General features: G+C 49.1%; 3 protein-coding genes across 12 annotated transcripts in view; 2 read left to right on the top strand and 1 right to left on the bottom strand.

The window, feature by feature from the left end:
* Positions 1–1,612: 1,612 nt before the first annotated feature.
* Positions 1,613–10,031, bottom strand: ING1 (inhibitor of growth family member 1). 8 transcript variants are annotated; one of them, XM_017868219.1, is made up of 2 exons: positions 9,672–10,031; positions 1,613–3,451 (listed from the first exon to the last, which is right to left on the bottom strand). In XM_017868219.1, exon 2 carries the CDS (start codon positions 3,378–3,380, stop codon positions 2,748–2,750), a length of 633 nt encoding a protein of 210 aa, XP_017723708.1. In that variant the 5' UTR covers positions 3,381–3,451; positions 9,672–10,031; the 3' UTR covers positions 1,613–2,747. The 8 variants fall into 8 exon arrangements, with proteins under 8 accessions (XP_017723708.1, XP_017723712.1, XP_017723709.1 ...); XM_017868223.1 differs by lacking the exon at positions 9,672–10,031 and adding an exon at positions 9,539–9,609; XM_017868220.1 differs by lacking the exon at positions 9,672–10,031 and adding an exon at positions 9,468–9,537.
* LOC108527067 (uncharacterized) lies at positions 9,120–12,033 on the top strand. The gene has a single exon (XM_017868224.1). The coding sequence runs from the start codon at positions 9,609–9,611 to the stop codon at positions 10,203–10,205; it is 597 nt and encodes a 198-aa protein (XP_017723713.1). The 5' UTR covers positions 9,120–9,608; the 3' UTR covers positions 10,206–12,033.
* The window catches only part of CARS2 (cysteinyl-tRNA synthetase 2, mitochondrial), a 63,739-nt gene continuing 57,536 nt past the window's right edge, over positions 10,390–16,592 (top strand). Inside the window, exons 1-2 of one of the 3 annotated variants that reach the window (XM_017868199.1) lie at positions 10,390–10,467; positions 12,991–13,107. Coding sequence is in view for 1 of the 3 variants with exons in the window: in XM_017868200.1 (XP_017723689.1) it covers positions 16,451–16,505 (55 nt within the window). In the remaining 2 variants the exon portion in view is untranslated. Of the gene's footprint in view, positions 10,468–10,571; positions 10,663–12,990; positions 13,108–16,246; positions 16,506–16,592 lie in introns of those variants that run through there. The other 2 variants (XM_017868198.1, XM_017868200.1) reach the window with 2 other exon arrangements.

Raw genomic sequence — 16,592 nt, 5'->3', positions numbered from 1 at the left:
CCAGTGCCTTACTCACTTAACCTCATGTATTTCTCAGAACCACCCTCTGTGAAACATATTTTAAAAGTGTAGAACTACAGACCAACTGTTAAGCAATTTATTTAAGATCAAGCCCTTAAGGACAGGGCTGGGTTCCTAGATTGCAAGGCTTGGCCTCTGAGCCGTCTCTGTTCACCAGTTGCCCACACCAAAACTGAATATGAAGAAATCCAGTATTAGCAACTGCATTTCATTGAATCTTCATTTCTATAACTTAATTTCCATTATTACCTCCAATTAATATAGAAGTGAAAATGAGCATAAAATTTTATATAAGCAAAGACTCCAGCTATTTTATTTTCATTGGATTTTATTATTTTAATTCTATAACTTATTTTCATAAACTCTTTTTGTTTACTATTTGGGTAAATCTCATCAAATTTAAACACCCAAGACTCTTAAATGTTCTGGAGTTTTGCAGGAAAGTAAACACCTATTTGTAGGTATTGATGTGTAAAAAGTTCAAATTTCAGTGTATGACCAACTACAGTTTGCATTTCTCCACCAAGTATCCCTCTGTGATGGAATTTCACTGGAAAACAGTCAGCCACTTATGTCCAGCACAAATAAAGTTCACAATAATTGTTTATCCCAAGTAAACAATCAGCAAACTTAACGTTTTACTTACAATAAATATATGCCATATACTTGGCTTCTATAATGTCATACTCACTGCTTCTTCACGGCAGCTTCACAGAGACTGTGAAACAGATCATGGAAAGAAACTGATTTTACCACGTACGAAGTTAAAGTGAACCATGTATCACTTAGGGCGTGGTGGCTCACGCCTGTCATCCCAGCACTTTGGGAGGCCGAGGCATGTGGATCACGGTCAAGAGATCGAGACCATACTCGCCAACATGGTGAAACCCCATCTCTACTAAAAATACAAAAATTAGCTGGGCATGGTGGCACGCACCTGTAGTCCCAGCTACTCAGGAGACTGAGGCAGGAGAATCGCTTGAGCCCGAGAGGTGGAGGTTGCAGAGAGCCAAGATCGTGCCACTGCACTCCAGGCTGGAGATGGGGTGAGACTCCATCTCAAAAAAAAAAAAGAAAGAAATTAAAACTCTGGCTAGGTGTGGTGGCTCACACCTGTAACCTCAGCACTTTGGAAGGCCGAGGCGAGTGGATCACCTGAGGTCGGGAGTTTGAGACCAGCCATGACCACCATGAAGAAACCCTGTCTCTACTAAAAATACAAAATTAGCCAGGCGTGGTGGCAGGTGCCTGTAATCCCAGCTACTCAGGGGGCTGAGGCAGGAGAATCGCTTGAACCTGGGAGGCGGAGGTTGCGGTGAGCCAAGATCATGCTATTGCACTCCAGCCTGGAACAAGAGCGAAACTCCGTCTCAAAAAAATAAAAAAATCAATGAAAACTCCACTGACCCTTTCAATATGTGGGCAGATCAATGTTAGATGCCAGTTTAAATCAGAGGTCAGCAAACTTTTTCTGCAGAGGGCCAGAAAATAGTTTTGGCTTGTCAACTCAAAAGGTCTCAGTTGCAACTAATGAACTCTGCCATTTTGCACAAGTATCCACAGACAATACATACGCACATAAGCACGGCTCTGTTCCACTGAAACTTTATTTATGGACACTAGAATTTAAACTCCATATAATGTTCAAACAGGTGGTGGACTGGACTTGACAAGTGGGCAGTAATTTCCTGACCCAGGGTCTGAATACAGATTCTGTTTTGACACGTATTCATTTGCTGGCAATTAGGTAACTTCATTATTATTAATAAGTGAGAACAATAATACAAAATTTGCTTAAGGCTTCGTCTAAACTGCTGGTGTATAAATTTTTAAGACAAATTTTAAAAGTTACTTATGTCAAAATTAAATATACTACTAGAGGAACAAACTGGCCAAGTTTCATTTATTTCTTCACGTAACATTTTTACAGCTCACATACAGCAGGAAGCACACCTTTGCACATAATTGTGACATTAGCTTCACAACAGCATCTGCTGACTGCACTTCCAATCATAATATAGTAAGTGCAAGTTCACTTGGAAATGTACATTTATACACCTGATATAAATTAAAGATGGCTACACTATGATTCGTGATAGCAAAAGCATGACTTGAGGTTCCTTGACTAGACCGCTTGTTTAAGAGAAGTGTACCCAAGCATTTTAAAATGGCCATTTGGGGAACAGGCCAAAATATAAAATATCTATCATGTAAAATTTAACCATTTACCTTTTTAAAAAATAATCTTCAAACTTTAAACCTTTGTTACTGAATTGTTATATGGATATACATCACGGCAGCAAGAAACACATTTACTATAGGCTGTATTTTTGGCGACCGGCCAATTAAAAAAATTTGTTCATAAAGTAATATTACTTTTATTAAAATAAAAAAGCTAAATGAAGTATTTTCCTTCCACATTTAATGTGTTAGGTTGAGTTTAGTCCTCCTCCTCCCACAAGAAATCAGTCTGAGACTTAAGTGTTTAATCAAACCTATATTTGTAGTTTCTAAAATGCTGATCCACAGACCACTTTCTTGTTACACGTGTACCAATGAAAACAAAAGGCAAACAGAATCACTGCCATCCCTATGAAAGGAATGGTTCCTTTTCTAACATTCTTTAAAAATATACATTTTACACTCCCTGCACCTCAACAAAGGCGGCAATGTAATAAATACACGGTTTATTTTGTCCTCCTCACTACCAGGCGCCTGTCCACAAACTACCTGTTGTAAGCCCTCTCTTTTTTGGATTTCTCCAGGGCTTTGTCCATGGTCTTCTCGTTCTCTCCCCGGCACTTGGGACAGTACCACTTGCCCTTGGGTTTATGATTGAGCCCCACGCACGAGAAGTGGAACCACTCGATGGGACACTCGTCGTTGTCACAGCCGATCATCTCCCCGTAGGAGACCTGGTTGCACAGGCAGTACGTGGGTTCGTTGGGGTCGATGGGGAGGTCGGCAGGGGACGCCTCCCGCTCCGCCTTGGCCTTGGAGCGCTTCTTCTTCTTGGAGGTCTTGGCCTTCTTCTCCTTGGGTGTGCCCGAGGCGCCGTCCTCGTGGTCGTGGTTGCTGGACGCGTTCTCCCGGTTCTCGTTGTTGCGCTGCCGCCGCGAGCGCTTACTGTTGGGCTTTTCAGCCTGCGCTGCCCCCTCGCCTTTGGGCCTGTCCGCACCAGCCTTGCCGCTGTTGCCCGCTGTGTCGCCCAGCTCCTGCTGCGCCTCGAACAGCTCCACGTGGCTGTCCACCTGCCGCGTGCGGTTCTCCACCAGCTCCACCATCTGGCTCACGATCTGGATCTTCTCATCGCCCAGCTCCTGGCTGCGGATCAGCGCGCGCTGCACACAGTGCAGCATCCGCCGCTTCTGCGCCCCGTCCGTCTCGCGGCTAAAGCGCTCGTAGCACTCGTCCAGCTCCTTCAAGATCTCTGGGGGCAAGAAGGACAGGCATCACTCGCGAGCAGGACACCGGGACAACCCACACGGCCCCGGACCCGGGTCTACGGAGAGGGCTGGCAGGGGGCCCAGGGGCCAGCGCATGGCTTGCCCAGCCCACCAGCCACAGGCCCTCCAGGGCCTCTCTGTTCCTGTGCCCTGGAACTAAATGCAAATGCCAGAACAGCTCCCACAGGATGAGGAGCCGCTCCAGCCATCCCAGAGAACCCCAGAACAGTTCCCACGCACGGGTGACAATGCCCGAAGCCATTAAGAGGAAACATTTAAATGAGGTGCAGTGCTCGGGACCCAACCTGTATTAATACTTTCTATTAATGATTATGTCCTATACTGCCATCATTTTTACACAAATGTTTCTATTTGAATACAATTATTAATATACATATAACATTATATATAAACATGGTATTTATTACATTATACACAATATACAAACGATAAAATATAAATTATTTGAATATTTCAAATAAAAAAGGTCTTTATTTTAACATACCAACATCTAGAATATCCTATTAAATTAGAGAATGTGTATAAATTTATATAACAGCTCTCTATGATTTAAAGAATCGGGTTAACAGCAAAGGTCCAGGCTACTTTGTGACTTAGGTCCTCAGTTTCAGTTCCCACATTTATTCTAGCATGTTATTCTTCTGTATTAGTGAAAGCAAGAACAGTTCTGCCACCATAATCCAGAAAAACCTAGCTTTGCTTTATTATTATTACAACTGTTGTTATTATTATTTTAGAGACAAGGTCTGTCTCTGTCGCCCAGGTTGGAGTGCAGTAGTGCAATCTCAGCTCACTGCAGCCTTGACCTCCCAGGCTCAAGTGACCCTCCCACCTCAGCCTCCTGAGTAGCTGGGACTACAGGAGCACAACTGTGATGGGCCATTATTATTATTTTTTAACTTCAGTGAATGTACTAGCCTTGCTTTAAAACGAAGCTGGTAGATTTTACTTTTGCATCTACTGCTTAAACAAAAACATCTTCACATCTATTAAAGTCAATGGACTTGAAAATGCCATCAAAAGAAAAGAAAACTTCTTCAGTATTTAAATATAAACCTTCTTGGGCATGTTAGAGGACAGTGCATATGATTTTAAAGTGTAATTAGGCAATTTCTCAAGAAACAGCTGTTAAAAAAATCTAGTTGAAATAAGGGAAGTAAACAGTCTTGCCAAAAGGCTACTCAAACACACAGAAATTCCAGAGTTCTTTTTCCTCAAACAATAACCATTAAATTAAACAGTACCAGATTATTCTCCTAAAACCTTTTTGCAGTCTCTTTAAACAAGGCAACAACTTTTTTGTTGAGACGGAGTTTTGCTCTTGTTGCCCAGGCTGGAGTGCAATGGCGCGATCTCGGCTCACTGCAACCTTGGCCTCCCAGGTTCAAGCGATTCTCCTGCCTCAGCCTCCCGAGTAGCTGGGATTACAGGCATGCAACACCATGCCCAGCTAATTTTGTATTTTCAGTAGAGACAGGGTTTCTCCATGTTGGTCAGGCTGGTCTCCCAACTCTCGACCTCGTGATCTGCCCACCTCAGCCTCGGAAAGTGCTGGGATTACAGGAGTGAGCCACCGTGCCAGGCCAACAATACTACTTGTAAACTAGGAAGTGTATGGGGGGGGGGGCTGGGAATGGGAGGGATTGTCTAAAATGTTACCCCCTCCCTTTCCAGATCTTATCTCCAAAGTTATAAGACACATACCTAACACTAGAGTAAACATAAGTTAGGCCAACGCTGAAGCTTCTCTAAATTGTATTATTTTCCAGAGTATATTCTCAAACCAGACAGCTCTGAAGACATTTCCTAGAGGAACAATGCAGGCTGCCTGCCACCAGGAGGAATGCCCTAGTCTCATATAGTCACTAATTATAAAAATAAATAGCTGTGTTCAACGTATCCCAGTAATACCAATTTATCCAACTTATTTATCATAGATGTTAAAATATGAATGCGTACCATTTATCTTTAAATGGATTTAGGGTTACAAAATGGTATCATTTCTTTTCATCAGTAATCAAAGTTCTAAAGACAATATTGTCATTTCATGGGAAACTATCATATAAATTTAAAATTTAATAACATAGAGGTTATTTTACATCACAAGCAAGCTTCCATCCAGGTGAAGCCTAATTTGTGGGGAAGAGAAACAGATATCCCATTGAAAAATTACCAAGAAGTATTTCTGTTACCTAATATTTCTTTGATACCCCAAACAAAGTATTTTATCAACAAAACCACTAAGTACAAATATTTATAGACAGGAACACCACCACTACGAAATAGGAAGCCACCCTTCTAGACACTCAGCTCCTTGAATGCCAGCAACTCAGCTTCAGACACATTGCTACCTTTCTTCCAAACATACTCCACACCAACATTACCATGGAAAGTAGTAACACATGGAATTTACAGATTAAATGAGATTGTAGCAACATTTAAATTGGTTTGTCCAATTATTTTAAATGTATTTTAATTTTACGTAAGGGTTGCACTGAAGTTCTTTATGAAGCGGACTTCCCGGGGGTGGGTAGGTATTTTATAATAATGTTTGAAAATAATTCAAGCAATCTCAAACACCATTTTAAATCGATAAACTAATTATAATCCATGTTTACGAATTAACATACAACCGATGCCTACTAAGCAAAAGACGTCTGACTTCCTGCAGAGTAGGTCTGTGAAAACAAGCTTCGTCTTTCAGAACTACGCGGCAGAGCTCAGCATTTACAGCGAAGTCCAAGGAGCTGTGACCCTCGCGACCGATTCTCGCGCTTCTCAGCGCTACCAGTTGCACGGCTCCAGTACTCCCGCAGGCGCGGGACTGTGATCTTTCCTGAAGCCAAAAAGTTCATCATCCTAGGTGAACCTGAAGCGAGCAGCAAGCCAGGCTCTCCCCAGCAACGACAGGAGAACAAAGTGGCTCCGTGAACTTTGCTGTCTTGACGGCTGGGACCCTGCACCCCGCCCCGCGCTTTTTTCTATCGTCGAACGATCATAGTGGTCTCAGACCCTGCCTCCCTTCCGTCCGAATCCCCAGAGTCACTCCACGGAGCCTGCCCGCCCCGAGGACAGCACCTTCCAGGAAAGTTCTCGCGCCGAGAGTCCCGCTTGTGGACGAAGCCCCAGTCACTCACGTTTCCCTGGCTACGCGCGGCCCCTCCCTCTGGTCAGCAGAGATGCGGCCTGGGACTGCCTGCGAGCCGGTCTCGCGGGTCGCGGGAGGCGGCCCGAACTGCAGCCCCGGCCCCGAGCCCCCAGGCCCGGGGTCCCCGCTACTGCCATAGCTCCGCGCCCAAAAGTGGCCGTGCTGAGTAGGGAGAGGAGCCGGGGCGACACCAGCCGGCCCTCCAGCCAATGGGGAGGAAGCCAGCGGGCGACTCGCCGCGCCCCCCGAGGGCTGCCGCATATGGGAATCGCCGATTTGGAGGGCGGAGGCCAGGAGGAGAACCAACTACACCGCAAGGCGGAAGAGCACAGCCCGCCCCAGCAGCGACAAGAACCAATCCGAGGCTGGAGGCCGAGCGACCCGAAGACGTTCAAATCAACCACCCTCCACCCCGCTCCTCCCCGAAAAAGAAAAAAGAAGACAGCGGAAACACAGACCCATGCCAGTTATTGCGCTACACCCGCCTTCATCCGCCTCAGCGACCAATCGTTCCGCAGGGGAATGATAAGGACATTCCACGAAGGACGTCACAGCCAACCACTGGTAGGCTGAGGCGGGACGTTCCACAATATGCTAATGAGATTCCTATAAAAGAAGCTGCGACGCTACGTCTTGGATAGAGCGCGCAGGGGCGCCTTCCCGGTAGAGGAATCTGGTACTTTCGGGGATTTTTTTTTTGCCCCCCCCCACCCCCACCTAACTCTTCCGTTTCCCTACTGCGTAGCCTTGTAAACATTAGTAAACTCCAAGTGGTGATCCACATTCAAAACAAAGCCCCCAAAGCCTTGACTGACCTCACAGGAAACTTTCCCCAACAGCCAACAATTCCCGGCGGACACGAACTCGCCACCTCTCTCTGACACCCTGGGCGGCCAGGTCTGCAGAGAACGACCCACAGGTCCTCTCATCTGCCACAATCCTCTCCAAGCCAGCGATCTGCCCGCGCCCCCCCGCCCCCCCGAGCGCAGCGCAGCGCAGATGGGCGCCTTCCCCGCCTCCGCTCCTCCCCTTCCCTTCCCCACGGCACACAAGAGAAAAACCCTCGTCCTCCGCAAACTACAACCGGCGGCGTCGACCCTCGCAGTCGGCCCCTACTCGGTGTCCAGTGCCAAGTGAGGGCCGGAGGGGACTGGTCGGGGGCGGCCGAGCCACCCCGAGCGGAGTACTACCCGGTACTTTATGTAACACTCGGATTGGGGACTGGGTGGGGGGCGGCGAAGAAGGGCCGGGGGAGCGGCGTTGCTCCGGACCGAGGCACCGGGTCCGCAGGAACCCCGGCCCACAGCTGCCCTCCTCCTGCAGCCACATCTCGGCGTCCTACAGCCCCAGGCGCCGGCACATCCCTCCATCTCGCGCCGTAATCTGCACACCCCTCCTAGAGGACGCGGCTTGAACCCGCCGCCCCCTCCCCCGCAGCACCCGCCTCATCACTTCACTACAAAGAGCGCTTTGGTCGCGCAGCCTTGCAGCGAGACCTCTCGCGCCTCCTTCCTCCTCCGTGTCCCGGGCTTTGCACACAAGGACCTTGGCGAATCAAAGGCGCTCCAGACCTTTTGTTCCTGCCCCTACCCAGGGCCGCCGCTGCGGAGCCGGCCGCTTCCTCCGCTCCACGGCAGGACCGGGCCGGCTCCGCCGCGCGCCCGGACCCGCCGGGATGGAGGCGGCCGCCCCCGCCCATCCATCACCCGGCCGTACCTTGGTATTTCGCGTCGATCTCCCGCATCAGCGAGACATTTCTCTGCAAGTCGAAAGGCAGGGACTCGATGGAGTCCAGGTAGTCCTCCACATAGTTCACCAGGTGGAGCTGCTCCCCGTTGGCAGGACTCAACATGGTTCACCCCGGAGGTCCCCGGCGACTCGGCGCGGCTTTCCGCTTCCTCCACCCCCCGCCCCCCTGAAAAAATAGCACTGCAAAATGCAAAGCCCTCGCTCTCCCGGCGCCCCCCGCCGGCTCCTGCTCCGGACCGGCGGCTACATCTGCCGAGCCCGTCCGACGCCTCCGGGTCCGCGGGTACCCCAGCGCCTGGGGGCGCGGGCCGCGGTGGCGGTGGCTTCCCGGGCGCACGCCCCGGCCGGGCGGGCGCAGGCCCCTCTCAAGGCAGCGGGGCTGGCGGCTGGGGCCGCGCGTACGAGCGCGCACACACCGCGGGGAGGCCCAGCGCCGCCGGGCCGCCGCCGCCACCCCGCCCACTGGGCTGGGGAGAAGAGAGGAGCGGAGCGGGTAGCGGAAGGGGGCGCGTCCGCTGCCGCCGGAGCCGCACTTGTCCAACGTGGAAAACCCCAAATAATACCAGTTTCAAACACCTTGGGAAACATTCAGCCCCGCTGCGCAGCGCGCATGCGCCTCGGCCCCCTCCCCCGGCGACGGCCCCGCCCCCCGCCGCATTCACGCCCCTCACCGTCCCGGGCCTGGGGGCTGCGGGCCCGAGGCCTGCCCGCCCGGGGGCGTGGCCTTGCCTGTCACTTTTGCCAGGGGCGAGGGTCGCGGAAGGGACAGCGTCAGGGCTGCTGGGGCGGGGACAGCGGGCGAGGCACAAACTTTACTAGGAGTTTTTGGCACTTGGAGGCAGAGCCCCTTGGGCGGCGCAGCACGCCCGCCGGGAAACGCAGGGGAGCGACCTGCTTCGCTGAAAACCTGACCAGGACCCAACGGGCCGCGGGACAGCAGCCTCCGAGACCATGGCACGCAACAACTACCAGAACCCGTTCCTCAGTCCCTGACTGTCTTCGTCCCCGCCCCCCCCCACAGCGCGGTATAAGTACGGCCCGAAACAAAACTGGCAACCACAGTAGCCAATCCACTTGCCAACCTCACTTTGACAGCCCAATCACGATGAAGAGGAGGCGGGGAGACCGTGAGTAATGCCCCCCGGACTCTTACTACTAGAAACCCAAGTCCTCCGGGAGGCAGAAGGAAGAGGAGGGCCGGGCACGGGCGGAAGTGGCGGCGCATGCGCACTGGCACGCTCTCGGTGTCCTCCGAGCTGAGGCCGCGGAGTGCGCGGGAGACCTACCAATTCCGCGGCGGGACCACCACTCCCAGCAGCCTAGGCGGCTCCCGCGCCTGCGCCATTCGTCACCGCCCTCCCTTTGTGTCGCCTCCCGGTACTCAGTTTGGAACGGCTTGGAGACAAAGGGGCACAAGAGGGAAGCTGCTTCCTAGTGCCGAGCCCCATAAGAGGTGGATAGGCCCGAAGGGCGCCTTCCCTAGCCCTTATCTCTTCCTGCCCTGTGCCACGAACACCGCTCTCGGAGGCTGCTCCCCACATTTGGAAAGGCCGCCAACAGAATGCAGACATCCGGTCGGCCGGCGTCCTGAAGCCATTAGGCTCCCCAACCGCCCTCCCCCGCACCCCGTCCCCATCGCCTCTCTGCCCTCCCGAAGCTCCCGGATTTTGGGCTTTCTGAGAAGCCCGGACGCCACGCGAGCCCGTTGCCTAGGCGACCGGCCCCGCGCGCCGCCCCGCCCCCTTCCGGCCAAAGGGCCGGCCCCTCCTGGGCGTGGCCTCGCGTCTTTGTGCACTGCCCGCCAGCGCTGCGGTTCTTAAGCTGCGTCGGCCTCGGCTTCGGCATCCGCACGTTTGCGGTCGCCGCGGGTCCACTCCGGGGTGGACCCGAGAGCTGTGCTCGCCACGCTTGGCTGCCTGCTTTTCGCTAGTTTTCTTCCGCTTTGAATCCTGGTCTGTTTGCATTGGGTTTTTTTCACCAAGTCGGAGAACGGTGCCTTGTCAGTTTTCACCTTTCTCACCGGACTTTCTCTTTTCCGGAGAGCCGGGTTGGTGGTGCTGCCTGTGTATTCCACGAACCTAAGTAAGCCCTTTCCCCAGCCCTTGCACTGTTTCTGTGTCAACTCCACGCCAGCGCGCTTCTCCACTTTTTCTTAGCCTCTTAATTTGGACAGGGTCGGATTTCAGCTTTTATCCACGGAGTTTATCCTGTTGCAAAGCAGAGTGCACAGCTTTAGACACAAAATAACTGCAGTTGAAATGGATACACATTCTTGTGGTAAGATTTGGAAACGTGGTATTTGATGGAACCCTGTTGTGACATCTAAAACTATTTGCATTTTTTAAAAAAAAAGTATTCTGTGTAATCCAGTAAAAATTTGGATTCGTCCAGTATTTATAGAGTAGATTATTAACTGCAGTGGTGCTCATTCCAGCGCCCTGCAGGGTATTTTGTGCTGTGGATGTGAGTACGGCAAAGAGACTGAATTGAGCTGTTTTGTACTTGGAATCGGATTGTTCACGTTGGAACGTTGCTGCAATGATAAATGGATGGATACTCTTTACACTTTGAAGTGGGTTTAATCTTCACTTTTAAGCCCCTTCATCTCACCTTACACATCAGGAGAGCTTTTGCTGTGATATTTGGGGAAATGGCTGTTATTTTACTTACAGATCACGCTATTCTAGTCTTGGCCCAGTTAAAAGCAAATGAGTACTTTCGTTTCTACAAGATTTATTGGCCACTACTTGGTCTGCAGTAAAAACTGTAACACTTGGCCGGACGCGGTGGCTCACGCCTGTAATCCTACCAGTTTGGGAGGCCGGGGTGCGGATTGCCTGAGCTCAGGAGTTCGGGACCAGCTTGGGCAACATGGTGAAACCCTGTCTCTACTAAAAATAGAAAAAAATTAGCAGGGCATGGTGGCGTGTGCCTGTAGTCCCAGCTATTCTGGAGGCTGAGACAGGACAATCACTTGAACCCAGGAGGTGGAGGTGGCAGTGAGCCGAGATTGCGCCACTGCACTTCAGCCTGAGCGACAGAGCAAGATTCTATCTCCAGAAAAAAAGAAAAAAAAAGACCATGACAAGATAACATTATGTGGAAACAAACATTATGTCGAATAGAGAGTATAGAGGGAGTACAAAGTTGAATAAGGAAAATTACGCCTTTCCCTCTAAAAGCATATAAGTAATTTAAAAGTACAATAGTAAGAAATAGACCGGTTCTTCTATTCCTAGCAATCATTGGCTCTAGAATGAATAGTGTTTATCTGAACTCAAGAATAAAGTTGGAATTAATTTACCCCTTACAAAGATAAGATGGAGTTTAACCTAGGTTATCTTTAAAAAAAAAAAAACACACACAATACAGTACAATCTGAATAATGAATTTGTTCCTCTCTTGTTATGTATTCTCTTCACATACATATAAACCAAAAAGGCATCTTGTGCATTCAACAAGCAATATTGACAAGTGTCTACCATGTGCCAACTACTGGTCTGTGTGCTGTGGATACAGTAGTAAAAAGTTTTTTGGAGCTTTACATTCCATAAAACTTTTAGCCCACCCCTTGGGATAAAAAGTCAAAAAATATTTTATCTTCTTTGGAACAAACTTAGAAGACCAAGCAATAAAACATAATTAACTGTGATAACGAATTTTAAATGTCATTGAAGAAAGGTGCTTAATTTTGAAGATACGTTGTAGAATCTTGTCTGTCTCAGTTTTGTTTCCTGTGGAGTATTGCAAAAATGGATGCTAAAACTTTTCTGTAGAACAGAAATTTCAAATGGATTTAAAAAATAAACATTTAAAAATTAATTTTTTTTCTAAAATTATATTTCCAGACTAATTGAAAATGCTTAAACCTATGAGAGTCAGATATAAGAGATGAACATACAATTCTTTTTCTTTCTTTGAGACGGAGTCTTGCTCTTGTCACCCAGGCTGGAGTGCAGTGGCGTGATCTTGGCTCACTGCAACTTCCGCCTCCCGGGTTCAAGCGATTCTCCTGCCTCAGCCTCCTGAGTAGCTGGGATTACAGGTGCCCGACACCATGCCCAGCTAATTTTTGTATTTTTAGTAGAGACGCAGTTTCGTCATGTTGGCCAGGCTGGTCTCGAACTCCTGACCTCAGGTGATCCGCCCACCTTGGCCTCCCGAAGTGCTGGGATTAACAGGCGTGAGCCCCCATGCCTGGCCAAGCATAGAATTCTTTAAGTTTCAAAGTGCTTAAAAAATAAATGCAAACTCATTCATCTTAAACTTGAAAACCCCTAAACCATATGCTACCATAATCAACTCTACTTGAGATTTACAAGATTTTGCCTTGAAAGAAAATGTAATACCGAGAACTGGATTTTGTTATTGTTGTCATTAAGGACTAAGAAATGGCATTAATGATATTTTGGAATCATTAACACACTTCCTTGTTGTAAGCTAGATTGGAGAGGGAGGTGACTTCAATTAAATGGATTCTCTTTTAGGTATATATGGTGTATTAGTCAGGGTTCTCTAGAGGGACAGAACTAATAGGATGGAGATATATATATATATGTATAAGTCTATTAAGTACTAACACATGATCACAATGTCCCACAATAGACTGTCCGCAGGCTGAGGAGCAAGGAGAGCCAGTCTGAGTCCCAAAACTGAAGTACGTGGAGTCCGATGTTCGAGGGCAGGAAGCGTCCAGCCCGGGAGAAAGACATAGGCTGGGAGGTATGGTAATGAAGACCATTAGCAATCTATTTTACTTCACCTTAATATTCAACTTGGAAATATTCAATATGCAAAAAGATCACATTTCTAGCCATCATTAGGTATTGAGTTATGTTTATCCTTGTTTTGATGATCCCCCAAAGCCTTTAGAAAACAGAATTGGCTGCTGGGCATGGTGGCTCATGCCTATAATCCCAGCACTTTGGGAGGGCAAGGTGGGTGGATCACCTGGGGTCGGGAGTTCGAGACCATCCTGACCAACATGGAGAAACCCCATCTGTACTAAAAATACAAAATGAGCTGGGGATGGTGGCACATGCCTGTAATCCCAGCTACTTGGGAGACTGAGACAGGAGAATTGCTTGAACCCGGGAGGCGTAAGAGAGAGGCAGGAGAATCGCTTGAACCAAGGAGATCATGCCATTGCACTCCAAGAAAAAAACAAAAAAAATTGGCCAGGTGTGGTGGCTTAGGCCGGTAATCCCACCACTTTGAGAGGCTGAGGTGGGTGGATCACTTGAGGTAAGGAGTTCCAGAGTCCCAGACCAGCCTGGCCAACATTGTGAAACCCTGTCTCTACTAAAAATACAAAAATTAGCCGAGCGTGGTGGCACACCGCTATAATCCCAGCCACTCGGGAGTCTGAGACGGGAGAATTGTTTGAACCTGGGAGGTGGAGGTTGCAGTGAGCCAAGATCGCGCCACTGCACTCCAGCCCGGGTGACAGAGCGAGACTCCGTCTCAAAAATAAATAGATAAATACATAAAATAAAATGCAAAATTAGCTGGGCAGGGTGGCGCACACTTGTAATCTCAGCTACTGTGGAGGCTGAAGCAGGAGGACTGCTTGAACCAGGAGGCAGACGTTGCAGTGAACCCAGATCAGGCCACTGCACTCCAGCCTTGGTGACAGAGCAAGACTGTCTCAAAAAACAAAAAAAAAAAAAAAAAAAAAAAAAAAAAAGGAGAAAAAACAATAGAATCACTGCCAGTGAGGGGCTAAAAACATTACATGAATTTTATGAAGACAGAAGATACTATTGTTCATTTAAAAATTATGATGTTCTATGAACAATTCAAATATGCCAGATGTCCAGATTCATGTGCAGATTTGATCTTCAGTGTTACTAAGCTGCTTTCAGAATCTGTGTTCCAGTTATTTCCTTGAATCCATGTGTTCTCACAGATTGCAGCTGAGCTTTTTGTTAATTTGCTTTATTTACTGGCACATCTAATATCTGAATCAGCTTTATCAGGTATTTTACTATTCACATTTCTTCCCACCTGCTCAAGTAATCCCTTGTGTAAGGGATTAATTCATCAACATTCAACAAGCCCTTTTCTTTCTTTTTAAATTTTTTTTTCCAGCCACAGCAAAACAAAACAACAACAACAAAAACATAAAACCCAAGTCCTTTTCTGAACTTAGTGCAGGGCACAGTGAGAAGTTCAAAATAATGTACAATTTAAGATACTCAGGGAGATAAATATACACACAGCACTAGAAAGTTACAAAATAACATAAGGCAGTAAAGAAGTGATAATATTCAGGAGAATTTAGAGTAGTTAGGTAAGATGAGTGGTTAGCATTGATGTAGACAATATGGTCTCCTAATTCTAACATTTTAACCTTATTAAATTAGACCACAGATTACATTAGACTACAGTTAGCTTGAAACAGAATTGCAGAGTTGGACTCCAGGATATTGAGAAACTACTCCAGGTACACACTTGTTTGTCTCTACTTAAACCTTTGCTTTTTAATAAAACACCAAAGCAAACTAAAAAAAAAAAAAAAAAAAACAAATAACAACAATAAAAAGCAGGAACCTCTCCTGTTTTAAGAACTGGAAAAGCAAAGGGGACTTTTTCTTTTTTTGAGACATTGTATTGCAAGACACCAATAGAGGCCCCTTTTTTTTTTTTTCAGATGGAGTCTCCCTCTGTTGCCCAGGTTGGAGTGCAGTGGCATGATCTCAGCTCACTGCAACCTCCACCTCCTGGCTTCAAGTGATTTTCCTGTCTCAGCCTCCCCAGTAGCTGGGACTACAGGTGCACGCCACCATGGCCGGCTAATTTGTGTATTTTTAGTAGAGACAGGGGTTTCACCGTATTGGTCAGGCTGGTCTCGAACTCCTGACCTCAGGTGATCCGCCCCGCTCAGCCTCCCAAAGTGCTGGGATTACAGGCGTGAGCCACTGCGCCTGGCCCAATAGAGGCACATTTGTCAAGATAATGTGAGTAACTTTCAGAATGTTTTTGTTCTCAAGATACCTGATCATGGAACTTTTAACCTTAAGATGAATCACAAGCAGACATTTCTGCTACACATACCTGATGAATGTAGTTTCCTAGCTTTGGTCATTTCATCCAGAGACCCCGGGAGAGTGTTGAAGTGCAGACATGCTATGTGTGGTGGGGGGGATACACGCTGTGTATTCGAGTGCAGATGTAGTGTGTGTTGGAGTACATACTGTGTATTGGGGTGCACACTGTATTGGGGTGTAGATGTGTGGGGGCCCCCACTATATTGAGGTGCACATTGCATTGGGATGCAGATGTGTTTGCTGGGATGCACACGTGCTGTGTTGGGGTGCACACTGTACTGGGGTGCAGACATGGTGTTAGAGTACACAGTTTATTGGGGGTACACACTGTGTATTGGTGTGCAGACTGTACTGGGGTGCATAGTGTGCTGGGGTGCACACTGTATTGGAATGCTGACGTGTGTGCTGGGGTGCATCCTGTGTATTGGGGTGCACACTTATTGGGATGCAGACTGTGCTGGGTTGCACACTGTGTATCGGGGTGCACTGTGTTGGGATGCTGACGGTGTGCTGCAGTGCACACTGTATTGGGGTGCTCACGTGTGTTATGGGGTGGACACTGTGTATTAGCGTGTTGACCTGCGGTGTGCTGGGATGCACACGTGCTTCGCTAACAGGCCAGGGCCCGGCAGCAGAAGCTTGCACTGTAAACGCTCCCCCGGCGCCGCGTACACAGGTCCAGGCTTGTACGGGGCGCACACGGACGCCTCGCAGGACCTGGGCTAATAAGGAGAGAAGATCGGCACGGTCCCGCCTCTTCCTACGGCCTGCCGGCGCGGCACCGCCCTCCTCCCGCCACCCCTGGCCTTCCCCGCCCCCACCCCTTCGGGCCCTGGTTCTCCACACTGGCGGCGGGCGACTAGAGCCAGGCCAGATGCAGGCTACCTGAGGACCGCTTCCGGGAGTGGGCGTGGCCGCAAGGCGTAGGCGGGGCGGGGCCGTGCTGCTTTTGCGCGCCGGGCCGCGTCCCTGGTGTGGCTCCTGTCTCCGCCCAGTCGTAGGCTCTGGCCGCTGACATGCTGAGGACGCGCGGCCGAGGCCCGGGCGCCCCGCTGCTCCAGGCCGCGCTGGGCCTTGGGCCGGCTGGGTGGCACTGGCCTGCGGGCCGGGCGGCGAGCGGGGGACGCGGGCGGGCCTGGCTGCAGCCCACGGGCCGGG

The sequence above is a fragment of the Rhinopithecus bieti genome, unplaced genomic scaffold (assembly GCF_001698545.2).
Source record: "Rhinopithecus bieti isolate Rb0 unplaced genomic scaffold, ASM169854v2 scaffold_3734, whole genome shotgun sequence".
NCBI lineage: Eukaryota > Metazoa > Chordata > Mammalia > Primates > Cercopithecidae > Rhinopithecus > Rhinopithecus bieti.
The sequence above is the reverse complement of the archived record's forward strand: the minus strand, read 5'-3'. Positions and strand labels throughout refer to the sequence as shown.